The sequence below is a fragment of the Fusarium redolens genome (genome assembly GCF_020744475.1).
Source record: "Fusarium redolens strain MPI-CAGE-AT-0023 chromosome Unknown BKA55scaffold_49, whole genome shotgun sequence".
Lineage (NCBI taxonomy): Eukaryota > Fungi > Ascomycota > Sordariomycetes > Hypocreales > Nectriaceae > Fusarium > Fusarium redolens.
The window spans coordinates 12,528-40,246 of NW_025763712.1; the positions used below are offsets into that span (position 1 = coordinate 12,528).

A 27,719-nucleotide genomic window follows, 5' to 3' on the forward strand; every position below is an offset into this window, starting at 1 on the left:
TTTACAGATTATATAAGGCATAATACTAAGTATTATAAAGTATTATATCTCTTAATAATTAAGTAATATATATTAGGCTTATTAATATAAAGATACTTTAATTAATAGCTAGTAAGCTAAGTTTTATAAAAGTGCTAATAAATATATCTTATATATTAAAGGTAGCCTAATAGCTTAGTAAGGAATAATAGTAATCTAAAGGTTAGATCTTTAAGGATTATTAATAACCTATAGTAATTTAGTCTTAAAGTATTATAATTTAAGTAATTTAATAGAAGAGGATTATTATTAAGAGAAGTAATCCTTCTATAATAGGTAGAAATTATAGGGGCTATATAATGTAGCTATATAGGTTGTAATAAATAATATATTAGTAATATAAATAATATACTTTTACCCCCTCTTATACCTATAATTTATATAATTAAACTCTTGCCTTATATAATAGCCTAAATTACTACCTCTTATTAACTATAAAATGCTATATCTAGACTTAATATTTATCTTAATTAGCTAGTAATATTAACTTATTATATTTATTTAAAATGCTATAACTAGTTATACTCTTACTTTATCTTAAATAGCTCTTACTTTTACTTTTACTGCTATATATTACTATTAGCCTTATTAATAAACTTATTACTATCTTAGAACTCTAATAACTAATATTACTAGTAGCTAATTAATTTGAACTTATTATATATAGTTACTATATTAAATAACCCTTGCTGTATTTCTTATATATATACTATATTAGCTATATATATTCTATAACCTGCTTATAAATTAATTAAATTATCCTTTATATTATTATCTTTATCGCTATTTAATATTAACTCCTTAAATACCTTATTTAAATACTAGCATGCTATAGCTATAATAATCTGCCTTTATAAACTAATATTTAATATAATACCTAATAATTATTAGCTATATTATTAAATAATTTAATAAATATAATTTAATATCTAATTATACTCCTTTACCTAACTTTTATATTTAATATTAAGGTCTATTTTTTTTTTTTTTTTTTTTTTTTTTTTTTTTAAGTTTACAAGTTAGCCTTAAAAGGTATATCCAAGCATCTCTAGAGTCTAATATAGTTTAAATATTTATTGCCCCTACAGCCGGCAAAGCTTCATTAAGTCAAATTATTATAGTTAGCTACCTCAATTACAGCCTAAACCTAGCTGCATATATACTAGCTGAAAAGCCTTACCTGCTCATTAGCTGGCCCCAACCTTCTTCCTACAACCCACCTAAAAGGATACCACGCTTCAATCATCCATCACGCTTCCGCTTTAAGGTCAGCCAAAGCCTGTCTATAAGAGACCGCGCCGCAAACTCACCAGTAAGTTATCCGACCCAACCCGACTTTCCCTTCTAGCCGTAACCGCTAACAGCATCATAGCTGCCCCGTCACGATGCCTGCTATCTGAAGAAGCCTGCAGGCACCCAGGCCTAACAAGCCTTATCTGACTGAAGGCCATGATATGATCCTTAAGATTGAAGAAGCTCTTAGGCGAAATAAGGGCAAGGGCGATATGCTGCGTATAATGGCTATAGATATTAGAGAGGCCTGGTTTAATAAGGATAATACTAGCTGCATTAGGATAGCGATCTTTAGTTATGAGATCCTCCTGCTTATATAGTCTATCTATAAGAACCCTCTAATTAATAAAGACTTCCTTAAATACAAGAAGTAAAAGCTTAAGGATCTAGAAAGGAAGCTATGTAGAGGGGTGCAGCCAAGTAGGAGAGAGAGGGGGTTCCTTAGGGCCCTTAACGGCGGCTTGCATAATAAGTAGCTTAAGGATATCTAGTAGCAGGCTAAGGAGGTACTAGAGAAGACCGAGAACCTGTAAGGATAGAAGCGGGGTAATCGCGGGGTTTGGAGGAAAAATGTATTAAGTTTTATATAAGTTTAGTTGCCTAAAGTTAAAGACCTAAAGTTATAACTAAATTTGGCGTTGGCGGCGAAAAGAGGATTAAATAAGTTATGAGATAGATTATATAACTAAATAAGCAAATTAGCTATAACATCAGTGCACTATTAATATAAATAAGGGAAATATATTATATATATTACTATTTATTATATTTTTTTATTAAATACTTAAAATTTCTATAGCCTATACTAGCTAGCTAAATACTATATATATTAATAAAAATATCCTTTTTATTAACTCCTTTATTATCTACCTATATAACTATACTGCTCTGGCTTAAAATAGCTTTCTATTCTTTCTTTTATAATTAAACTAAATCTTTTAATAGCCTAGAGAATTAGTAATTTACTATAAACTCTAATTCTTATTAGCTTTTAACTATATATAATTATAATTATCTTTTAAAAATAAATACCTTATTTTATCTTTATTATAATTATTTTTAAATAATAACTATAAGATTTACAGTAACTAGCTAATATTATTTATTATAGCTAATATTATTAATAACCCTTATACTTTATCCTTTAATAAATATAATATCTTTATTAACTTGCCTATCTAGAATTATACCTAGTAATGCTTAATATAGTCCTTAACCTAATTAATTATCCCCTTAATTAATATATTAAATTAGATATATATATTATATATATATACCTTATAAATCTAATTTATTAATACTAGCTTAGCCCTAATATTGCTAGATATAACTATTATAAACTGCTATACCTTCTTATATATAATATAAAATATATTTATAGCCTTTTCTTTTATTTCCTTTTAAGCCTCCTTCTTAATTAATAACCTGCCCTCTTACTACTACTTGTCTATCTTGGCCTGCTTTAACCAGGCTACCTTAGCCTATCTCTTTATATATAATTAGTATATAACTATAATATAGGCAATCTTAATAATAGTAAAATATATAGGTATATAATCTAATATATTTATTTAATTTATTACAACCCCTGCAGTTATATTATATATACCCTATAAATTTACTTTCCTTATTATTAATTATAATATAGTTTATATAAGGATAACTAATACTAGAATGCCGTTGTCCCTAGAATGCTATATTCTAGGATAATAGCATCCTTATATACTATTATCCCTTACTTTATAACCTTAGTATATAGAATATATTTATTAGTACTTTTATAGATTTTAGCTTATTAGCTATTAATAAGACTTCTTTATATTAATAAGCCTAATATATATTACTTAATTATTAAGAGATATAATACTTTATACCGCTTAGTATTATGCCTTATATTATCTGCTAATATAAACTTAAAATAGACTAGTTTATCCCTTAGAAACTATAACTATTATATATTAATAGCTCTTATTTAGACTATATTATATAATACTAAGTAATACTAATGTAATAATACCTGCTACTTTAAGCCAGTCTTTTAATTTAGGATATGCCTAGTACTTACTATAGTAAGAGATTCTCCTTAACCTAGAGGACGTTCTTATAGAAACTAATAATAAAAAAGAAAAAGAGATTACTCCTGCTTATTTAAGTATTTATAAAGGGGAAGTTATAAAACTTAAATAAAAGCTTAAGAGACTTAGCTAATAATATAATAATCTTTTAAAGAATATAAAAAATAACTTTAATATAGCTAAAAGTAAGATTAAAACCTTAGAAGCCAAGGTAGCCTAACTTATTAAACTTATTAAAGGACTTAAAGAAGAAGCTAAGAAAAGTAAGAAAATATATTAAGAATATATTAAATATACTATAGTACTTATAGCTACTAGAAAAGACCTTAAAGAAATCCTTAAATTATAATAGCCTAATTTATATAATAGAAATACTAATAAACTTTAAGGATTCCTTACTAGCTTATATAGTTATTATTTATATTACCTAACCTAGTTTATTATAAATAAACTTAAGGTATAATATATAATAAAATTCCTTAAAGATAAAGTATTTTAATAGTTTAAACTTATTATATATAATTATATTAATAATCCTTATAAAAAATAAAAAGATATAACTAATTATATTTATAATAATTATAAAGACTTTAAAAAAGAGATATAATATATACTTAGGATATAAGATAAAAAGCAATTTATAAAACTAAAGATTAGATAACTTAAATAAAAGGGATTTATAGCCTCTTACCTTACTAAATATTACTATTAGGTATCTAGACTTAACTAAAATAAGGAAGTATATATAGCCTAGATATACTTAGGACTAAAGTCTAAAATTAAGGATACTATAATTAATATTAGACCTAAGCCTATTAACCTAAATAACCTTACTGCTATTATAGTTAAAATTAATAACTAGTAATATAAGTAAAGATATAAAAAGTAAGCTAAATAAAGCAGTAGAATGTATAACCTATAATAAAATAATAACTATAATAAAATAATACTAATTAGAGGCATAAGAGATATAATAATACTTCTTATAAAACTAAAGCAAGACTTATAGTTTTTAGAGCTACCTAATAAGGAAATAGAAAGCCCTAAGATATATCTAAAGTTAAATACTATAACTATAACTAGTTTAGATATATAGTATATATCTGCCTAAACTAAAGAAACTAAAAAAACTAAATTAAGGTAAGTAAGCCTTAAGACTAACTTAAATATAAGACCCCTAAATAGCTATATATATTAAGATACTTAAAATAACTTAAAGCAGATATAATATAGTTTTATATTATAAATTAAGCTTTATAAAACTGCTATTAGAAATCTATAAAGAATAAGAAAAGAAGGAACTTATAGAAAAAGAAACAAAGTAATAAAGACTTTAAAGGAATGAAATTAATAATAACTATTACTACTAAAAGATAAAGGACTTAAAGTAAAAGGAATACTTTTAATAAAATAAAGAGAAAGATAATAAAATAAAAAGGATAATAAAAAACATAAAGAAGTAAAAGTCTTAAGAATATTTAATAAAGGAAAAGTAATTATCCCTTAAATATAAAAATAATTAAGTATTTTATAATTAATTAATAATATCCTTATTAAGATAATTATATAATAAGATAAAATAACTCTTATAGTAGATATTAAAAAGGATATATTATAAGATATAAAATACTAAGATTTACTAAGAATAAGCTTTAAAGAATAGAGGAAGCCCTTTATAAAGAACTAGAAAACTAAATAGCCTTTTAGAAGAAAGAAAAATAAGTATAAATTAAAAGGGAAGTAAGTAATAAAATATATAAGTATTACTACTAATATGTAAGAAGTATAGGATACTGAGGTAGAGCAGTAAGATAAATAGCCAGATATCTCTATAAGGAAGATAAGAAACTTAAATAAAAATAGCAGTAAACTTACACCCCCTTATTTAATAAAAATAGAAATAGGTATTATAATTTACTATATAAAAGGTATATTTAAGAAGTAAAAGAATATATAGATATTAATAAGTTAGAAGCTGTAATTATATAAGCCTATTATATAAATAATGCTATAAACCCCTTATATAAAAAACCTAGGTTTAATTTAAAGGATAATATTAAGATATTTCTTATTAATAATTAATATAAGGAAATCTCTTAGGCATCTTATAGGTATTACTAATATAAGGCCTATAAGGGAGAAAAATTAAATAATAATTATTTTCTTATAGCTATTCCTAGAAACCTAAACTTAAACTTATATATATATAAAGAACTAATAGGATATATTATATACTTTTAGTATAATAACTTAGGAGTAGTAGAATTATAATTTAATATAATGCTATTTTAGGAAATTAATTAAAACTAATAATAAAAATGCAGCTTCTATATAAGAGATATCTTTGTAAAATATTACTCCTTAACTAATAAAAATAGATAATTTATATAAAAACTAGGAAAAAGGGAAGAAATAGCCTAACTAATTCAGTAAATTAAAGAATAGGAAATATCTACTATAGATAAAATAACTATTATAAATAAAGGAAAAGTAATACCTAGTTAGGTTATAGAAGAACTAAACTAGGTAAAAATAGCTAATTTATAATAGCTATAAGATAATAAAAAAGAAAATAAAAACCTTAAAGTAATTATAAAGTTTTTTTAATAACTATACTTAAGTAAAAGAAAGCCTACTAATATATAAAAAGCAGTATAGAAGATATATAATAAATATAAATAAGAACTTATAAAAGAATATTAAGAGCTAAGCTAAGTAGATTATATTAAAGGATATATAGACTTAGAAAAATACTATTAAAGCTACCTTAATAATATTAGAGAACTATATAATAGGCAAATAATAAAATTAGAAAAATATAAAATATACCTAAAAACGCCTAAAAAATAGCATATAGAACTAAAAGAATACCTCTAGTAATAACTATATAATAAAGAATTTACTAATAACTATATAGATAGAGAAGGCTATTATAATAGTAACTGTAAATAAACTTACTAAAATGTATTAGGAAAAGTTATATACTATCTATAATAGAGCTATAGATATATAAAGAGCCAGGACTAGATAAACTAGAACTATAAAGAGCTCTAGGAGTTATAAACTAAGATAACTTAAACTGCCTAATATTAAAAGTCTGGATTAAGGGAAAGAAGCTAAATATATAGATAGATTATAAAGCAGAAAGTAATTATATTAGACCTAAAGTAGTAATAGACTTAAAGCTACTATAGAAAAGGAAAAAAGAACTATACCCCTTAATAAATATAGAAGGGTAACTTTTTAATTATAATAATAGCTAAATAAATTAAGAAATTAATTACCTTAAGGTCTTTATTAATAAGAAGAATTAAGGAGTAGATTTTAATATTATACCTCTAGATAAGGTTAATATCCTCCTAGGAATGCTATAGTTAAGATACTATAACCTTAATATTAACTAGCTAACTAGCTAAGTTACTCTTTAAAGTAATATTAATAGTAATAAAGAAGCTAATTATAAGGATAATAAGAGATCTTAAACTTTAATTAATAATAATAATAAAGTATAGTATAAAAGAAATATTTTACTACCCTTAAAGGGATATAATATAAGTATATAAAAGGTAAAAAGAACTAAAATAAATAAATATTAAGTCTCTTTAAATAATAACTATATAACTTAAATAAATAATTATAAGAATAAAAAAGGTTAAAGTAGAATAATAGTAAGAATGACTTAAGAATATCCTTAAAGAATACTAAGTCTATAAGAAACTATTTAAGGAAGAACTTAATATAAAGGTATTATAATATAGCTATTAGGATTATAAAATTTGGCTTAAAATAGATAACTTATTATTTTAGAAGATCTATAATCTTAATAGAAAAGAGCTTAAAACTTTAAGAAAATACTTAAAAATAAAACTAGCTAAGGGAAATATCTAAATATTTATATTATTAGTAGGATTTCTAGTAATATTTATACCTAAGAAAAACAGAAAACTATAACTTATTATAAACTACTAAAGATTAAATGCCCTTATTATTAAGGATTAGACCTTACTTCTGCTTATTATAGAACTTAAGGACTGCCTATAAGGAAAATAGATTTTTATTACTTTTAACCTTAAAGGAGCCTATAATTTAATCTGCATTAAAGAAGGAGATAAATAGAAAATAGTATTTAGAACTAAGTTTAGACTCTTTAAGTACTTAGTAATGCTATTTAGACTTATTAATATACCTATAATGTTTTAGTAAATAATTAATAATATACTTTAATAATATCTTAATATCTTTATAATATACTATTTAGATAATATTTTAATCTTCTTAAATAATAAAAAAGAATATAGGGAATATGTCTATAAGGTTTTATAAGTATTATAGGATACTAACTTATTAGTTAAATTAGAGAAAAGTTACTTCTATATAAAAGAAGTAGACTTCTTAGGATATATTATTTCCCTAAAATAAATTAAAATAGATTATAAGAAAATTATAGCAGTATATAATTAGAAATAACTTACTAATATTAAAGAAGTATAAAGCTTTTTAGGTTTTGCTAATTATTATTAATAATTTATAAAAGACTTTAATAAAATAGTAAACTTACTTATTAAACTAATAAAGAAAGGCAAGACCTTTATATTTAGTATAAGGGTAAAAGAAGTATTTATAAAACTATAAGATATAATCCTTAGTAAACTAGTATTAATTATATTTGATTTTATTAAGGAAATAGAACTAGAAATAGATATATTAGACTTTGCACTTAGAGGATAAATTAGATAAAGAGATAAAGAAGGGTGCCTATACCTAATTGCCTTTTACTTATATAAATTATATAGAGTAAAGCTTAATTACCCTATTTATAATAAAGAATTCCTAGTAATTATTAATTACTTTAAGGAATTTAGATATTACTTTATAAGAAGTATATATTAAGTTAAAGTTTATATTAATTACTAGAATATTTTATACTTTACTATAATTTAAGAGCTAAACTAATAATAGCTATACTATACTAAATACCTATATAAGTTTAATTTTATAATTATTTACTATAAAGGATTAGAGAACAGATATATAGATGCTATTAGCAGAAGACTAGATTATAATACTAATATAATAAAAACCAATAAATAAATCTTAAAAAAAATAAAAAGGGAGAATATAAGTTTACTTAATAAACTAAAGTATTAGGATAAATATAAAAGGTAATAGCAAAAACAATCCTAGAATATAAAGTATATAACTTCCTTTATAAATTCTATTTATACCTATTATATAGATATTAAAGAGTTATAAAAACCTTAAAATAATTACAATAATAAGGATACTAAATCTAAAGAAAAGAAGTAAAAAAAATAATTAAATAATATAACCTCTATATAAAAATAAGGTTATAATAATATAAACTATATAAATAGCTATAATTACTAGAAGTAGTAGAATGGCCTTAGAGTTTAATTATAATAGACTTTATAACTAAGTTACCCTTATTAAAAGAACCCTTAACTAGAATTTTCTATAATAGTATTATAGTTATTATAAACTGACTTATAAAGTTTTTATACTATTTACCTTATAGAGAAGTAATAGATGCAAAATAAATGTTATATATTTTCTATAATAAAATAGTTAGAATATATAGACTACCTATAGAAATCCTATTAAATAGAGGGCTAACTTTTATATTAAAGTTTTAGTAAGTACTTATGTTATATTTAGGACTAAATTATTAATTATTAATAGCCTTTAGACCTTAAATAGATAGACAGACTAAATAAATAAATTAGGTATTAGAGCAGTACTTATAGTATTATATTAACTATAAATAAGATAATTAGGTTAAGAAATTACTATATGCCTAATTAGCTTATAATACTATATATAACAAAAGTATAAAGCTTATACTATCTAATACTAACTTTAGATTTATATTAAATATATATTATAATATATAAAAACCTAAATTAATTAACCTAGTAGCTATTATTAAAAGTAAAGACCTTAAGATGCTTTATAATAAAATGAAAATAGAGCTTAAATATATTAGAGAATGGATAAAATAGTATTATAATCCTAAAAGGTTAAAGGGACTAACCTTCTTAAAGGGAGATATAGTTTACCTATCTATAAAAAACATTAAAACAGACTAACTAAGTTATAAACTAGATTATAAGTATATTAGACTGTTTAAAGTTATAAAGAAAAAATTAGAAAATAATTATAAACTAGATTTACCCTTAATAGTATAATACTATCTAGTATATTATATTATAATACTTAAATTAGTAATAAATATAATATATATTAGAACTAGTAATAAACTATAAGTAATTACAGGACTAGAGGTTTATAAAGTAAAAGTAATTAGGAAGATATAACTAGAGAATAAAAAATATAAATATTTAGTTAAATAGAAAGACTACCTAGAAAATGAAAATATATAGGAACTTACTAAATACCTTACTAATGCCTAGTAACTCTTAAAGAACTTTTACTAAACTTAAATAAAGGCAATATATCTAAAAAATTATCCCCTAAACCTAAGGATAACTAGTTAATATTATTAGGAATGTAGTTTACTTAGAGATTATATATTATAGTATCTTTATAAGTATTTAATATAGATAAGATACTATCTTCCTTCTTAACCTCTTAAAGACTATAATATATAGCTTTAAAATGTTTCTCTTTTACCTTAGCCTGGATTTTCTAGATATAAGATAGATGCCTAGTAGTAGCTATAAGATAAGACTATAAGGCTATTATCTCTTTATAAAGCTTTAAAAGATTATTACTAGCTTTATCTTTATTTACTTTAAGCTTTTTCTCTTATTTTATAAGAATAGATATTAGAAAAATATAAGATTAGTAAAGAAAAAAAGAAAAACCTAGAAAATACTTATAAGAAGATATTACTTATATACTATTATAAGGTTTCTGCTTATATATATATTTATTATACTAACTAGAGTTAGGAGATATTAAACATTTCTCCCTAGTTCCTGCTTAAAAGCAATAAGTATATAGCATATCTGCCTGCTTACTAGATAGTATAACAGATTTGGCAAGTTTTGCTATATTATGCTCCTTTTTAAGTCTCTCTAGCTTATATTCTGCATAAGTCTTGCAGGAATACTGTTTAGAAATATAGTTAGATATATCATAATATAATAATAAAAGGTTTAGGTTAGAACGCATTAGGTGAAATTTAGGATAGCTAGGGTATATAGGTCTTAAGGATAAGATCTAATAGAGGGGAGAGATTATATTATAACCCCTATAGTTATGTTATATATACCTTATAAATTTACTTTCCTTATTATTAATTATAATACAGTTTATATAAGGATAACTAATACTAGAACGCTATTATCCTTAAAATGCTATATTTTAAGATAATAGTATCCTTATATACTATTATTTCTTACTTTATAACCTTAGTATATAGAATATATTTATTAGCACTTTTATAGATCTTAGCTTACTAGCTATTAATAAGACTTCTTTATATTAATAAGCCTAATATATATTACTTAATTATTAAGAGATATAATACTTTATACTGCTTAGCATTATGCCTTATATTATCTGCTAATATAAACCTAAAACAGACTAGTTTATCCCTTAAAAACTATAACCGTTATATAATTACTATCCTTTTAAATACCTATTATTACTAATCTGCTAATAATAATATTATAATACTTTTTAGCTATTAAATAGTAATTTAATAATATTATTATAATTTATAATATTAACTTATTTACTTAATTTACTTTTAATAATTATATATTTAAATTATTAATAACGTGTTTTATAAGCGAGTGACCCATATAAGCGAGTGACCCAAAAATCCCTCAACTTACATTATCATCATTCAATTCAATATCTTTCAACAACCCGATATGCCACAGCCTTCATATGAAGCTAGGATACTTCTTGCCCTTCAGGCCCTTCAAAATGACCCGAAATTAAGTATCCGAAAGGCGGCGACTGTATATCAGGTCAATCACCGCACCTTAGGTCGCCGCCGGAATGGCATTCATTCAAAGCGTGATATAACCACAAAATCACGGAACCTATCTGATCTAGAGGAACAGACGATAGTTCAATTTATCCTTGACCTAGATTCCCGAGGTTTCCCCCCTCGGCGCGATTTTGTGGAAAAAATGGCCAATTCTCTACTTGCCGATCGCGAGGCATTACCAGTCGGCAAGCTCTGGGTTCATAACTTTATCCAACGACAACCAGAGCTAAAGGCATGTCGATTTCGGAGATATGACTATAAGAGAGCTAAATGCGAAGATCCGACTATTATTCAGGGCTGGTTTCGCCTCGTAGAGAATACGATCGCGAAATACGGTATCCAATTAGCTGATATCTGGAACTTTGATGAGACCGGCTTTATGATGGGTATGATTGAGCCCGGAATGGTCGTCACAAGCTCAGAAAGGCGAGGGATACCAAAGAAGATACAGCCTGGAAATCGTGAATGGATTACTGTGATTCAAGCGGTCAATGCAGAAGGTCAATCGATCGCACCATTCATCATTGGTTCAGGCCAATATCATCTTGCCAATTGGTACCGAGAATGCAACCTCCCCGCCGATTGGGTCATTGCATTGAGCGAAAATGGATGGACCAATAACCAGCTAGGTCTTGACTGGCTACAGCACTTTGATCGATCAACAAAGGACCGATCAGTTGGTTCTTATCGTCTCTTAATCCTCGATGGTCATGAAAGCCACCACTCTATCGAATTCGAGAGATATTGTGAGGAGAATAAGATTATTACCCTCTGTATGCCTGCTCATGCCTCTCATCTACTCCAGCCTCTTGATGTAGGGTGCTTTGGGCCGCTGAAAAAGGCCTATGGGCGAGAAATAGAGCGTCTAATGGGATGCTCTATAAACCACATCACCAAGATCGAGTTCTTTCCTGCCTTTCATGCCGCCCACCGAGCTACTATTACAGAAAGTAATATCAAAGGAGGTTTTAGAGGAGCTGGGCTTGCTCCCTTTGACCCAGAAAATGTCATCTCAAAGCTTGATGTGCAATTACGGACCCCGACACCTCCCGCAGAGGTCACGATACCTTCAACCCCTTGGACTGCAAGGACCCCAAAGACACTACTAGAGGCCCAATCGCATTCTAAATATCTACAGGGAAGGGTTAGAAACCATAAGAGCAGCTCCCCAGAGTCAATTATTGAGGCTGTTAAGCATTTTGAGAAGGCAACAAGCGTCCTTATCCATAAGATAGTCCTACTAGAGGATAGGCTTCAACAAGTTGAACAAGAGAATCGGATAGTAAAGCGACGCCGGAGGGGGAAAAGGACTAGACTACAGAAAGGAGGGCCTTTGACTATAGAAGAGGCATCACAAGCAATTGATCAGATGGATGTTGATACGCAGGTAGCAGCCGAATCGTCGAGAAGTGGTGGTCGCGGAAGGTCTAAGGGACCGAGGGTTTTACATTGTAGCAAATGCGGCAGGGCCGGGCATAATACAAGGACCTGTCAGGAGGAAATTGAGGTTAATTTAGAAGAATATAGCGATTAGTTTTAATTGATCTGATAATTTGTGGTATTTTTATTGCCGATTTAATTGAGAAGGTTGAGATTTTTGGGTCACTCGCTTATATGGGTCACTCGCTTATAAAACACGTTATATACTTTAATAATTTTACTTAATTTATTAAATAACTTATTTTATTACTTTAATAATTAATACTTAGGCCTATCTTTATTTATTATAGCCTCTATATAGTATATATAATATATTAACTTAATCTATATAATTATATAATATGCCTATATATTATCCTTTATTTAATTATTAAATAGCTACCTTAACTTCTTATTTACTTCTTTCTGCTATACTTTAAATAATACCTAGCTATTAACCTATATTAATATAACTATAATATAGGCTTAGCTTATTACTTATATTAAATTATTTTATATTAGCTATAATATATACTTATACTTACTTACTAAATTAGTTAACTATAATATAGCTTTTAGGTTAAATCCTTTTAAATAGGTTACCTAAGTAATATGCTTTAATTATATATTAGTATTTATCCTTATATTAGCTGCTTTAATCTTTTCCTTATTTTCTATTTTAAATTAGCACTACTACTACTTTATTACCTAGTTTATTTAGTTAATAATAACTGCCTTCTTAGGCATTACTTAACTAGCTTATTTACTAAACCTAACCTTAAATTAACTACTACCTAGCCTATTACTAAATAACTATTAATACTAGACCTTAATATATTATAATACTTACTATACCTTTATAGCTTGCTTTTAGGCACTCCCCCCCCCTCTTTTAGGAATTAGTTTATTAATATTCTTCTTAATAATGTTTTTATATACCTTATATTATATTAATTATATATAAATACCCTTTTTTATTATATTTAATTTTCTAGCTTAATAGATAGATAAATAATATAGAATTAATTATTAGTAATAGTAATAGCTATATTATTAAATTACTTTACTTCTTAATAATATTAAGGTTATATTAAGTTATTATTATAATCTTACTTCTTTCTACTAATTATACTAACTTATAATGCCTTTTTAAATACTACTATACTTACTTCTTAATATATATATAATAATATACTTTATAAATAATAAATAAAAACTTAAGTAGTTTTATAAATAGTTTTATATTATTTATAATTAATATTATTAGCTTATAACTATTAAATGCTAATAAGTTTATTATTAATTACTTTATTTTAATAATTATTAATTATTATTTTAATTTATTAATATACTTACTTTTATAATTATTATAGCTTAAACCTTAACCTTAACTTAATTATATATATTACTATAAATAAATAACCTCTATTAGTTAATAGCCTATAATAATATTAATATAATATATAGTTATATTTATAATTATAACTTAACTGCTTTTTAAAATTCTTTTATTTTATAGCTATTTTATATTTATTTTCTTTTATTTTCTTAGTTATTATTAAGTATATAGGAATATATAAATTAACTTAAGGCAAATTATTTACTAATTACTATTTACTTTTAATAACACTAAATATAAATAACTAGCTTTAAAACTAACTGCAATATTATAATACTTAGCTTTAATAGCTAAAATTTAAAATGCAATATGCCTTTATAATTATTAATTAATATATACTTTTAAAAGTAATTTTTTCTAACTTTTAATAATAGTAACCTAAATTCGTTAGGGATAATGAAGTCAGGTCCCTATCTTTATTAGCGTGGTTTTAGTTTATATATGTTTTCTATTAAATTCAGACCTATATTCGCCATGCAGCTAGGATAGAGCAAATCGTGGTTTGATAGCTGCATATTTGGCGGAGTAGAGCACTCTGTCAAATTGCCTCTTGTAAAGAAATGATCTGATTTGCAGAATAAAAAATTTGCCCATTAACCTCTGATGTTGGTGGCGCGGGGTCGGTGAAGCCGCGGTCACAGCGACGTGCACCTCTGCCTGCTTCTAGCTGGGCCGCGACCAAGTTTTGAAGCTATTATTCGCCGAGTGTCTATGCACTAACATGGATAATATGTGCAAAGCTGCAAGAAGCAGCTTGTGGCTTATAATTTGAACCTATTGGCTGCTGACCCGTGGCTGTACGGGCATATGTACTTATTGGAGGCCTCTTCAAGGAACTTTTTATTGCATGCTCATATCTACAAGATTTTGCATCTACTGGTCCACCAATTATCCTTTAATCATTACTCCCTACAATGGATAAGGTCTGGTTTAAGTTGAGGCATTCACACAATCCTGCCCCAGATGTGAGTACTTTGGGGACGAATCAGGAGACTGGGCCTGTCCTTCTTGGCCATTTCATTCCAGATCTCAACCACCTCGATCAAGTCATCAACCGAGGCGGTATTAAAGTCTTCCCTGGTGAAATGAAAGTCTGGCTTACAAGAACAATTAATTTCAGATGGGATAGCTCCAAGTCTCACGACGTCAACGCATGCGTTTCGGCGACTGCTCCCGCCGCGGTCGCAGCTGGTGCTGATGTCCAGTCGAGTGCTAGCGCTGCCTTTCGAGGATCAGTGGAGAATTTTGCCGAGTTTGAGGCATTGGATTGCTTCATTGTCGATCCAGTTAAGTCTTATATTGACAATTACCTGGCTGAAGGCCCTGTAGCAGATCATATCACGTCTCACAAGCTGCTTGGAACTTGGAAGCTGTTCATGATTACCGGAATTATGATAGCTCGTGGCGCGAAGACAAGCGATAAAGATCAGTTGCGTGGAGAGGGTCATATGAACACAGGGCTGTAGGTATATTTCCGCTGTCCTCAGAGTTCATTTGCTAATCTGTCTTGAAGTTCGGTTCCAGGTATTGTTGGAACCAAGATCCAGACCGATGTGGTAGAAGACAGGAGTCAGTCTTCGTCAGGCTCTTCCGTCACCGATTTCGTCTGGGCTATTAGGCTTGCCAAAATAACTAAAAGTCTCGGCGAAGTTATACTACAGCGGGACTGGTCAATGATTACTGAGACATCAGGAGCAACATTTGCGCCGAATGAAGGAGAAGTGGATGTCGCCCACGTTGTATATGAGGAAGGAATGGAGAACATTGGCCTTGTGATTGAAGATGAGGATTTGGACATGGCGTTTGTGCTTAAATAGACCGTATGTGAGCGACGATGGATATAGAGGACTCCAGATACCTCAAGAAATCGGGCTATATCGGGTCTCCAGCGGTTCTCATGATGGATTCATACTGAGATAATTAGCTTGTGGCGCGAGCCAAACTAATACGGCGTGCATGCACGAGTATCCAGTTTGTGAAGATAGGATAGGTTGTAAAAATATTTGGAACTTGAAATGCAAAAGCCTAAGGACTTAAGCCGATCAGTAATCTATTTTCAACTGATACGTATTGATATTGTGCTAATTGATATCATATACCGGCCGCTGGTGATGATCTCTATTTTACCACACCACCATTCATGATAATACTAACAGATATACTGCACAGCCTTCTCAATAATTGTACATATTCCCTCTCTCACACTGCTCCGGCTTCGACCCTTGAGATCAGGTAGGATCTCCCATGGCTCCAGGTATTGGTACCCATCATTCCCCTTTGAAGCTATGGCCCGAAAGATTAAGCTCATTCCCGCTCTTTTCTGCATCTTACGTCCAAGTAATGTTCTCCGATCGCGAACTTGGGGCTGGCGAGAGAAATCCAGCAGCTTTGCCGCGAGACCTGCTACCAAAGCGGTGGAAATTGAAGTTCCCCCGGCCAGTGTTCTTCCCGAATGCAACTCAACATCCTCACCTAGCATGGCAAAGTTGCGAGGACTAGGTAGGGCACTAGGATTCCACTGCCTGGAATGCACCAGTCCACCGTTGCAGCAAAAGATGCAGAACACTCGATCTTCCATGTTGGCTGGAAAGGCGACCTTGTGGATATTTTGCGAATTGGAAGCGGCAGCAAATACAAGGATTTCTGGCCTGTCACCTCCTGCTGTGGCCTCTTCTATCTTGCGACTCAAATATTCGTTTTCGCCTCTGCGGAAGCCAGCAGAGATGCTGATGATGTTGACTTCTTGCTCAATAGCCCACTGGACTGCCTATATGACGTAAGTAAGAACAGGGTGATATCGTAGGACCGAAGCCCCGGCGAGGACTAGGCGGTATGATAATCCTTACATGAGCCATATAAGTTGAAGTGTTAGCGTCTGCCTCGGTTGCTTGGAATACCTTTGCTACGTAGATATGTGCGCGACCATAAATCTTACGGATAAGATCCACAGAGTCAGTACCATGCTGAGGGTCGTCTCGAAACGCTGGATTGCGCTTTTCATCAGGAATGAAGTTCCTATAGGTGATATATGCATCGTTTTGGCGTTCGGCATTGAGACCTGAGTCAATAACCGCGATTTTTACACGGTTTTGCTCATATCTTTTGTCAGTCTCCTCGCAAGTCGCGGTAAGAAATCTGTCTAAGTTGTCGAACTTTTCGAACCAAGTTGCCGACGCAGTTGATACGGACCTGACAAAATGTCAGTAACAATTGTCCCTTGACTAACATTGAGCTGGCTATAATGGTAGAACCTTTTCAGCATAAGCTCTCCATGCTCCCCGAAATATTGGGGAGCCTCTCGAGGGACAATTTTGGGACGATGCTCTTCATAAATTAGCTAAGGAAAGGTCAAGAGTGATGAAACAAGATATGTCCTGGAAGCTATACAAATAATAGCCTGGGGCTCACTACCTTGGACATTAATGATATTTAATGGTGTTTTGCCCGACTTTACGTCAGTCCGGCTATGTTCAGCTCTCTTCCGAGAATCCTCTCGAGTGCCATGGGGGTTCTCAGAGCATATTGATGCTAGAGCCAGATTCTTCATACGCTTTCGTTGGCGACCGAAGTGTTTGCCCGTGCCCTCGAATTTCTGGTCGTTACTGCTGTTGGAGTCGGGATTGGATATTGAGGACATTCGGCGATGATGTTTTAATCGTCGCTGAACAGAGGTATCCAGGTCATTCATGATGTTCTCCACAATACGTGTACGAATGATCCGCCTGCACGTCTCATCTTCCGTTTCAAGTTGGGTAAGAAGTTTGCATCTCTCCTGTACATAGATCCTGTCAAAATCAAGGCATGTCTGGACTGCCGTGAGATACGAGATCCGCGACTGGTCTCCATACTTCATCTCGCGTTTGTAAAAGTCCTTGACCAGGTTGTATCCATAGTTGGTCTTCTCACTGTAGTCGCCATTCATAAGGGGCCCATATTCTAATTCGAGAAGAAGCTTCGCGAATCTAGTAAATGAGGGCATTGGGTCAGCAACAAGTGACTCAACTCGCGTATCAGCTGACGACTCTCGACCAAGGAAGCATTCAATGTAAGACTTCCCTTTCTCATAATCACTTGGAGAAGACCCGAGAAAGAAAATCTCACTGTCGTCCCAGGACATTGAGGAATGCTGCCATGCACAAAAGGTCAAAAGATTAAGCGCCAGTTTCGCAGCTAATGTCCGTCGTTCAGAATATTTGAAGATGTCTTTGTCTAGGTTCTTTCCACTCGGAACTTCAAAGGCATTGAATCGGTTGATTAGATCCAAAAGCTTGATATTGGGTGTTCGGTTGTGTGAAGAAAGTTCCTTTATCTGGTGGGTAAAATCGGTTTGGGTTTGGTTAAACACAAGCGTGAGACCGTCGCTACGATCTGAGTAAGACTTCAAGAGCTTGCATAGCGTTATATCGCCTCTTGAGTGTATTATGGTATTTCTGATTCATCAGTTAAGAAATTTCAGGCTGAGTGACGAAGAAAACTTACTGTTTGAATCTACACAAGATGTTGTGCCACTGTTCCTGTTCGGGACTTGGACAGAACAAGAAGAGGTCGAGACTAAGCAATGAAACAGGCTGGCGCATAGTTTCGGAGTCAATGAGCTGTATCAAGACCTTATGCGAGTTCACTGTATCTGAGGTTTCGCATTTCGGGAACTCCGTATGGAGTGAATCAAGTATCTTGCCCATTTTGGCTCGATATTGGAGGTCTATGGCGTGCGCCCAGACATGAGTTGCCCTTTGGTTCTTCGTTGCCGTGTGAAACAGTTCAAGGGGAGGATTCTGATATATATTGTTGAGAAAGTGATTGAAGTCTTGGACCAGAGTACGCGCCTTCCGGGTAGCTGCTGGCGAATCAAACCTGAAAAGTGAATGTTTGTCCCCAGTTGCTAGCTGAAATGGGCCTTTAGACCTATCGACTAAAAGCAGCATTTGTTTCAGTCGCCTAAAATCTCCTGCTTCCTCAGAATGGATGTCAGAACTTGCAAGATTTTCTGTCGGAGATTGTGTCGGAGATTGAATGTTATCATTGGTGCTCGTATTCAACAATTGGCAAAGTTCTTTGAGCTTTTCCTGAAGTATTTCGGCCGTCTCGAAAGGGAGAAGGTCAATGTCCTCATCTTCGAAGTCGTTGCGGTAAACTACATGCCGCAGGTGAGCATCGAATAATTGTCGATTCAGGAACGCCTCGTCAATTTCAGTTCCTTCTTCTTCATCTTCGAGTTTCGGTAGTTGACGTCGCAGGATTTTGATCAAATCCTGCTGGTAACCAGTAGCAGAATAGTGATTCAATGACATCGCAGGCTTGGATGATAGTTATCCTAAGTTCTAGGCTCAGACGTGCGAGACGTCAACTCTGCGGACCTGACACGAAAAGTATGCTATGGTAAGAATAAGGTGGGGTAGAACCAATTGAGAGGATTCCTCAGTATCTCAGCTGAGCTGTATTTGGTAGCTTTCTCACGTGAGATCCTGGTCGCCCTGCTTGCCAGACCCCGTTAAATAGACATAGTCGTTTAGATGACTGAAGCTGACTACATCGATAACATCAAATTGTCTGACCCCGCACTTGGGCAAGACAATACACGACCTACATATTCAAGCCAAGGTCTAATACTAATCCCCAAGAAAAGAGAAGACTATAAGGCCCAAGTTACTACCAAATTCCTGAAATTCCTGATGCAGCGGCGTGATGAGGAAAAGCAGCACGGCTCGGAAGAGCCCATCTTTTCCCTGGCTTGCGAATGCGACGATCTAATTCAGCAATGCCTGAGGGCTTACAACTTCGACGGAATCGCTGTAAAAAGCCTCGTCGAAGACTATGAGAGACGATTTCGAGCCTGGTCGGAACATCTAGGTGTTTTTTCCGAGAGGCAGTCGAACCTTGATAGAAGGCTTCATTCTCACCACGAAACTCGAGATGTCGTGCTTCGTTTCTTGCGTATCTTGAGGAGAAATCTAGCCTACTGTAAGTATGGTCAAATTTCATCTCTGCTGAGATGTTTAGCTGAAGCATTTGTAGTGCAAGGACATCCTAACATTCAAGGTGCGGTTAAATCAGCAGAGCAGAATCGGCCTGTTAAGTCAAACGACGGCGTGCAGATAATTTATAACTCTGATTTGCTTACGATACCTCTTGAAGGCATCGACGAGGCTCTGACGGGGCTTAGTCATCTTGGTGTTGCTATTCGGAAATCTGCAAAAACAACCGAGACTATTAGAGCCCGAAAGTTCGTTTCCATGTACCGAGATCGAGAAATGACGGCTTTTAAGCTCTTGACATTGTTGGCTGTGGAAGGTCTCTACCCAAATGCCCCCGAAAGCCTTCAAGTGCAATTGAGTCGGAGCATGGTTGACCGCTATTCCCGGATTCTATATAGGGCTCGTCGTAACGAGATTTTGAAACGCGACGTCCGCGAAGAACAGAGAGATCCTAACCTAATGCTCGTTCCTATAGAAGGAGACACTACAACCAACAAAGGCCAAACAGACAGGCCGGTTCAAACTCGTATAGAAGCAGAATCCTCCACCGGAGGAAAACAGCAGCCAGCAGCATTTACTCTCACATCTTTCGACCAGAGCAAGTTCAAGAAAGAACGAGCTACTCACCAACCAAAATCACAATCTGGCGGTACGACTGTCATCCTCAGACATGCGCATGAGCCTCAAATACCACAGTTTGATGGGGAAAAGGAAGTACAATGCAGATGGTGCTTCAACAACATCCCTCAGTCGTTGGTAGAAGGAGGTTCTTGGTCGAGCTTGGGAAGGTTAGAGGATCGGTCCCATATCATTGAAATACCATCTAAGAATAACATATTCTCTAGGAAACATTTCCGTGTCGATCTAGAACCATTTCCTTGTCTTTCAGAGGACTGTGCCGACGTATTACCAAGTTTCCCATCGGTTAGAGAATGGAAAGATCACATGATATCCCACGACCCTTGCTGGGGCCAGACTATTCACAAGCAACCTATCTGGAAGTGTCGTCAAGATGGCCATAACAGTGAATCTTTATTTCCCACCATAGACCACCTTTACGGCCACTTGAAAGGTATGCACGGGGACTTCCTCGAGAAGACAAGCGGACTTGGAATACAACAAGAACTTCAAGTCTCCATGGTTGACTTCACGCGCCCACCCAACGTCTGTCCTCTTTGCAACCTTGTTCCAGCGGGTATGGAGCTCTACGGGGGCTCTTCACATACTTCTCAGCATGCAGCGTCGCCGGTAGAAAACCCGAAGCGCCATAGAAGCCCTATGAAGAAGTCCACAAAGAGGCTTGATAAGAAGTTACGATTTGATGATCCGCCAGCGACGGGGGACGCAAGTGCTAGGGACTCCGAAGAAATTGAAAGCAGTCTTTCTGAATCAAAAGAAGAGCCAGTTGAGCCGATATCTATCTCAACGGCCATGGAAACCCACATTGCTACACACCTACAGCATCTGATGATTATATCATTGAGACTCATGGATATTCAAACCACGGATTCTGACAGTGAATTTGAAATTGAGAGCAGGATACCTGCCGAATCGGCCTTCGGGTCTCATCCAGATCGTGACAATAAGTCGGAAATCGGAGATACGCCCTTGTCGCAATTCGAAAGCACTCCTTCGCGGGTTCCAAGCCCTACAAGTTCAGAAAGTGCTAGAGAATCCAGTAAGGCTTTAGTGGACTGGACGCCTATCATCGAAGAAGGAAATCAACGCCGACCACAGTTGAACAGTCAGGATGACCCAGTCCTAGACCATCTCAGACGCTTCAGCACGCCAAAGCCGACCCATAAGAACTTTAGACTACGAGGCATTCCACTTGAGTACGAGTCTAGGAAGGAGGTTCGCAGCCTTATTCAGAAAACTCTTGCACTCGAGCCTAGTGCAAGCCCTACTGTTTACTCGCTTGCGCTTTCTCCTACCGATAAAAACAGCAAAATAGCTACAATTAGCTTCCCATCTATCCCAAATTCTTTATCAGATCGCTCTAAGGACGAGTGGATATTTCAGCTATCAGAAGACGACAATTTCGATTTCGGCAGATCTCTTGTTTTTGATACACACTTTGCAGGCTTCACGCCATTTCAACGGACGAGCGATAACGATTGTCATGTAGAGTAAGTGGACGAGCGAAATGCACCGGTGCACTCGGGATTGACTATTGACACGTATGTTTAGTGTGATCGCAGTATGCGGTCTTGGGGGGCATGCCTTAGGTTCCTTCAAAGAAAAGAATGGCCCATTCGTTTGGATTCGAGATGCTCTACCGTCAGATATCCCGAATGCGAGGATTTTGACCTACGGCTATGACACTCAGCTTGTTGAGAGTACAGCCTTTCAAAGCTTGACAGACTTGGGAAGAGCATTGCAAATCGACTTGGAAGACATTCGTGTATCTGAACCATAACTGTTGTTTCGTTATTTCTGTAACTAACACTTCCTTCAGGATCCAAACAAACCGCGTTCAACACTTTTCATGGGGCACAGTCTAGGAGGCCTTGTCATCAAAGAGGTTAGTGATCCAAGTCCACATTGTATACCATACTTACCGACATGCGCGCAGACCGTTCGTACATTGAAAGACGAACCCCCTGACGCTGACACATCAGTCCTTAACTCCATCTGCGGCTTCGCATTTTTTGGTGTTCCTCATCGGGGTCTAGCGGCTGAGTGCCTTGTTCCTTTGGTAAAAGATTATCCCAACCGGGCGCTTCTTGAGTCACTCAACAAGAATTCTCCCCTTCTTGAACGTCTGCAAGTTGAGTTCGATAAAATATCGCAAGCAAGGAGCTTTTCTATCGTGTCTTTTTACGAGACTGAAATATCCCCTACAGCGGCTTGGGTAAGTTCGTCTACACGTCAAGGTTTCTATGCTTTCTGACCCTTGATTTAGGTTAATGGCAAGTGGGAGATATCTGGTCCCAGCGAAGTGTTAGTTGAAGTTTCCTCAGCAACATCTGGTAGCCAAAATCAGCATCCGATCAACCGCAATCACTCTGAGATGGTAAAATACAGTAGCGTACATGACCAACTATACCGGCGGGTGATAATTGCCATTCGTTCTGTATTAGGCACCTCGCGAGGATGGCCTGGTCCTGAAGGTATAAGAGGAAGACCACAAGGTTCGGAGCCGGAGAGCGAGGAATGAATGGTCAACATACTAACATTCTTTCAGCTTCCGATCACCTTTCGGGCGATGAGACAGGTACGAAAACCGAGAGCTTTCTGTGACAAACTGCTAATTCATTATAGAATGTCTGCGTTCGTTATCATTTCCTGAGCAAGATTATAGATACTCCGATGTTACTTATGCCAATGACACATGTGAATGGCTTCTTGAAGATTTGAAATACCAGAAATGGTTGAATGACCCCCGTGGCCTCTTCTGGATCAAGGGCTCTCCCGGGACAGGTAAATCCGTCCTATTGAAGTTTGCTGCTGATACCATGAACCGCAGAAAGACTGGAGAGCTTGTCGTGTCATTTTTCTTCTATGGGCGAGGAACACCGTTACAAAGAACGCCTTTGGGCATGTTTCATGCTTTGCTCAATTCATTACTTAGGTCATTTCCAACATACCTTATTGAGCTCACGCGACGTTTTCAAGATCAACAGCAGCGATATGGATCGTACGAACAGAAGAATGGATGGCGCTGGAATGAGAAAGAGCTCGAGAAGCTTCTGTCTAAGCTTTTACTTGAGGGAACGAAAGAACAACCAGTGGTGATATTCGTTGACGCGCTTGATGAGTGCGGAGAGGAACATGCCAAACACCTACTGACATACTTCAAAGGCATCACGGTTGATGCCGAGAGCGGACAATCTATGGTCAGGATATGCTTTTCCTCAAGGCATTTTCCAGTCCTCTCGCTTGAGACGATGTCGGGAGTTTATGTGGAAGAGAGAAATGATAAGGACATCAGACTGGTCGTTGAAGACAGGCTCCAAGACATTCGACCAGATGAAAGACGTCGACAACTTGAGAACGAGATATTGTTGAAAGCTCACGGAGGATTTCATTGGGCGATACTAATCACTAGCATGATACTCGATGAAGACGCATCTGGCGCAAGAACCGAGGATCTACTAAGAATGATATCGACTACCCCACCAGAACTCAACGAGCTATACGATCACATCCTGAAGGGTGCAACAAAGGATATGCAAGCGGAAATAACAAAGTTGTTTCAATGGGTTTTGTTTGCAGAGCGGCCATTGTGTGCACAAGAGCTTCGGGAGGCTCTTGCTACTGATAAGGATATGACTTGTGCAACGATTGGAGAGCTTAGATCTCATGGATACTGGTCTGATACTGTAGCCCAATTCGAGAGCCGGGTTCGACATATATCCAGAGGCCTAGTTGAGTTTCAGACGCGAGACGCCTGGGAACAGTACGAGCCTGAAGGAGAGGAATGGAACCGGGAAGCTCAATTTATCCATCAATCGGCCGCGGACTTTGTTTTGGAAAGGTTCCTCCACATGGCTAACACTGGGCCTAACGCACAATCGGCAATCGGGGCCGGGCATTACGGGATTTCGAGGTCTTGTCTCAGGTATTTGACCCTGAAAGAGATTCTTGAAGGCGACAATCTGGATCGAGGTCAACTCACGACAAAGTTTCCATTATTGCATTATGGGGTGTCTTTTCTTTTTTACCATGTTTGGACTGTTGAAGAAGATGGAATTGATCAGAGTGATCTCCTATCCCTCGTCCCATGGGGTCACCGAAAGACCGTCGAGATGCTTGCGACTCTATGGAGAGTAATGGGACCCTACAGTTTGCATGTACCGCATGGATGGCCGTTTCCAGGAGCAACCCTTTTGCACATCGTTGTAGGATTTGGTTCGGCCAGTCTATTAGATAAATCCCTTCTGAGAGACGAAGTGGAGCTGGATTCAAGAGATTCAGAGGGAAACACACCACTCCATCTTAGTCTCAGAGAAAATCGCGAGGACCTGGCCCTTCTGCTGTTGTCTCGTTCAATGGCTTGGCAAAGAGAGACTGAGCAGCATGATCCAACTGCTGGTCACATTAACCATGGGATACAGAGAAGAAATTACCTTGCGCATGTCAATGCAAGGAATGTGGATGGCGAGGCACCTTTGAGCCTGGCGTTGTCTATAAGAGCTGAAAAGGCAATCGAAAGCTTGATCAATGCAGGTGCCGATGTCCGGTACGAAAAAGGGTTGGTGTTTCACGCCATCAACAGCAGGAATAGAATGCTTCTGTCACGGCTGATGGAAAAAGGTGCAAATCTCGATGGGGCGCCCTTCTATACAGTCCAAGTTATGAGTCAAACTGAGCACCACGATCAGACTTTGCACCATATCTTGTCTGATCTATGGCAGGCAGGTGCTAGCTCGAAGAAGTTCGCAGGTCCCAGCTTTGAAAATGAAGTGATCTACTACCAGGAGAGCGACGACGAGCACGAGGCCGAAGAGTATGACGAAACGATCCTCTTTGCTTCAAGGAAAGGCATGTTATCGGCAATTAACATTATGCTCTCTCACGGTTCTTCTTTAGCGATCCGAGGACGACACGGTGTGTTTCCTTTATTGGCTGCCACAAGGAATCAGCATTTGGAAACCGCCAGAGTTCTGCTACGTTCCTCGCCCCAAGCAGTCCAACTGACAGATGATTTTGGTGTCACAGCTTTGGATGCAGCCATTGAACGCCAACTGTTTGATCTTGCGCTCTTTTTTGTCCGAGAGGGAAACCGCGCTGCTATCTCAAGGGGACCGTTCCTCGATGCTGTCAGGCAGAACCAGGTTGAATTGATACGCACAATCTTAAAATCGAACGAGGATACCGCTGGACTGGTCAACGAAAGAGATGAAACAGGAACCACACCATTCCTGGAAGCTGTCCGCAATCAATACTACGACATGGTCATAGTCCTACTCGGCACGGGCACAATTGACGTCAATATGACTGGACAAGACGGGGTTACTCCGTTACGCCTAGCATTTAGACAGGAGGATAGAGTGATGGCGGAGCTCCTCCTTAATACTGGCGAAGTAGATGAAGACGGGAAAGCTGAGGTAAAAGGTTGGCTATGAGGAAGTAAAGAGACAACTCTTAATATAATAGAAGTCAATTCTTATATATTAAAAAATAGCATTCAAGTTTTACTCCTTTCCTTACATGTTATAAACAATATCAATCAGGTCGCCTCCACTACAGAGAGACTGTAACTCGATATGTCTAATAACAATAAGTCTACCAAGGAAGCTCCTGTCCTTTGTAACTGACAAACTTGCCTGAAACAGCCTCCCGTGTAGCGCTGTCAATTATCTTAAGACTTCCTTTTACGGCTCCTTTAACACTCTCGAGCATAGCATAGGGAAATCCCTACTTTATAGCAGCAGACTTCCCTATATCTGTAGTAATAAAACCAGGATAGAGTGCAAAAGCAATAAGCCCTTTATTCTGCAGATAAGGAGCGCGCATAAGCCAGTTTAACGCAGCCTTACTAGGCCTATATATACCAGCAATAACTTCATAATAGCTAATATAGCTAACAGAAGACGAGACGTTGACTACATTTAGTGCAGATAACTTTTAAAATAATGGCCAAAGTCCCTAGGCCATTGTAAGTGGCCTGATTATATTTATCTCGAAGGCGGATCGGAGGCCATCGGTTGGTATCTCGAGCGCAAGATAGGGCTTAAAGTTGGCGGCAGCGTTGTTAATAAGAACGTCAACATGATTAATATTAAATGCGTTGCGAATTTGTTTAGGGCCGAGGGCAGTAGCGAAGTTAAGCTGGATGATGCTGAAGGCCGTGCCGTCTCCCTTGGGAAGATCTGCAACAGCGCTCCTAATAGCTGAGCGGGCTTGTTTATTACGAACAGTTGCAATGACGGTGATGGAGGGGCGAGCAAGGAGAGCTTTGACGAGACCAAGGCCAATGCCTCTGTTGCCGCCAGTCACGACCCAAACAGTGTTTCTAGTGGAAGCCATGGAGGACTTTGAGGAAATTGGGCAGGATGAGAACTACTGAGCAAGAGTATTTATGGAAAGGGAGAGCCTGCGCGCTTGAGTGTGTAGAGTAAGTGCTGCGTCTTATCCCTTGAGCTGTGGAAAACCTCCCGGCCATACCGAGCCCCATATCCGCCCCAACTTTTAAGAGGTATATAAGGGGAACCATATAATGCATTATTAATTAATTCCGCTTACATCCCTATAGAAATTCTTTTAAATTAATTAATAACTTCCTAATTAGCACCTATAGAGATATTAAAGGAGGCTTTTAATACATATAATAATAATAGCTTTATTAATAAAGATAATAGCCTTTAAGAGCATAAAGATAATAGCACCTAGAGACCAGCTCTTCTGCCTGCCAAAGACCAAGGCTTCGATTTTTAACCTTTCTAAGTACTGCAATAAGAGATTATTATTAAGCAATTACTTAAGAACTAGCTATTCCTTTTCTAACACTTTATACCTATTTTTATAGTTAATAGCTAAGTTAAATATATTAATAACGAGGTTAATAGCCTACTTTAAAGTGGTATTAT

The 27,719-nt window shown here is 34.7% G+C and overlaps 6 protein-coding genes across 6 annotated transcripts; 4 read left to right on the forward strand and 2 right to left on the reverse strand.

The window, feature by feature from the left end:
* Window positions 1–1,232: 1,232 nt before the first annotated feature.
* On the forward strand, window positions 1,233–1,625 carry BKA55DRAFT_629436 (uncharacterized protein; the record flags this gene model as incomplete). The annotated part of the gene is made up of 2 exons (XM_046196920.1): window positions 1,233–1,294; window positions 1,381–1,625. Coding segments are annotated over 2 exons (161 nt in total), but the record flags the coding sequence as incomplete, so codon positions are not given.
* On the forward strand, window positions 1,233–1,652 carry BKA55DRAFT_658188 (uncharacterized protein; the record flags this gene model as incomplete). The annotated part of the gene is made up of 2 exons (XM_046197510.1): window positions 1,233–1,294; window positions 1,381–1,652. The coding sequence occupies exon 2, from the start codon at window positions 1,494–1,496 to the stop codon at window positions 1,650–1,652; it is 159 nt and encodes a 52-aa protein (XP_046040666.1). The 5' UTR covers window positions 1,233–1,294; window positions 1,381–1,493.
* A 13,471-nt stretch (window positions 1,653–15,123) lies between these two features.
* Window positions 15,124–16,026, forward strand: BKA55DRAFT_531398 (uncharacterized protein; the record flags this gene model as incomplete). The annotated part of the gene is made up of 2 exons (XM_046189225.1): window positions 15,124–15,671; window positions 15,723–16,026. The coding sequence occupies 2 exons, from the start codon at window positions 15,124–15,126 to the stop codon at window positions 16,024–16,026; spliced, it is 852 nt and encodes a 283-aa protein (XP_046040668.1).
* A 211-nt stretch (window positions 16,027–16,237) lies between these two features.
* On the reverse strand, window positions 16,238–19,596 carry BKA55DRAFT_587682 (uncharacterized protein). Its single transcript, XM_046194690.1, has 5 exons — window positions 18,689–19,596; window positions 17,621–18,639; window positions 17,461–17,533; window positions 17,056–17,398; window positions 16,238–16,976 (listed from the first exon to the last, which is right to left on the reverse strand). The coding sequence occupies exons 1-5, from the start codon at window positions 19,498–19,500 to the stop codon at window positions 16,359–16,361; spliced, it is 2,865 nt and encodes a 954-aa protein (XP_046040669.1). The 5' UTR covers window positions 19,501–19,596; the 3' UTR covers window positions 16,238–16,358.
* Window positions 19,597–21,672: 2,076 nt separating this feature from the next.
* On the forward strand, window positions 21,673–26,255 carry BKA55DRAFT_531394 (uncharacterized protein; the record flags this gene model as incomplete). Its single annotated transcript, XM_046189224.1, has 7 exons — window positions 21,673–22,313; window positions 22,375–22,516; window positions 22,643–22,708; window positions 22,760–23,038; window positions 23,090–23,318; window positions 23,372–23,401; window positions 23,449–26,255. The coding sequence occupies 7 exons, from the start codon at window positions 21,673–21,675 to the stop codon at window positions 26,253–26,255; spliced, it is 4,194 nt and encodes a 1,397-aa protein (XP_046040670.1).
* A 160-nt stretch (window positions 26,256–26,415) lies between these two features.
* On the reverse strand, window positions 26,416–27,159 carry BKA55DRAFT_600532 (uncharacterized protein; the record flags this gene model as incomplete). Its single annotated transcript, XM_046196541.1, has 3 exons — window positions 26,416–26,521; window positions 26,552–26,754; window positions 26,896–27,159. The coding sequence occupies 3 exons, from the start codon at window positions 27,157–27,159 to the stop codon at window positions 26,416–26,418; spliced, it is 573 nt and encodes a 190-aa protein (XP_046040671.1).
* Window positions 27,160–27,719: the final 560 nt, after the last annotated feature.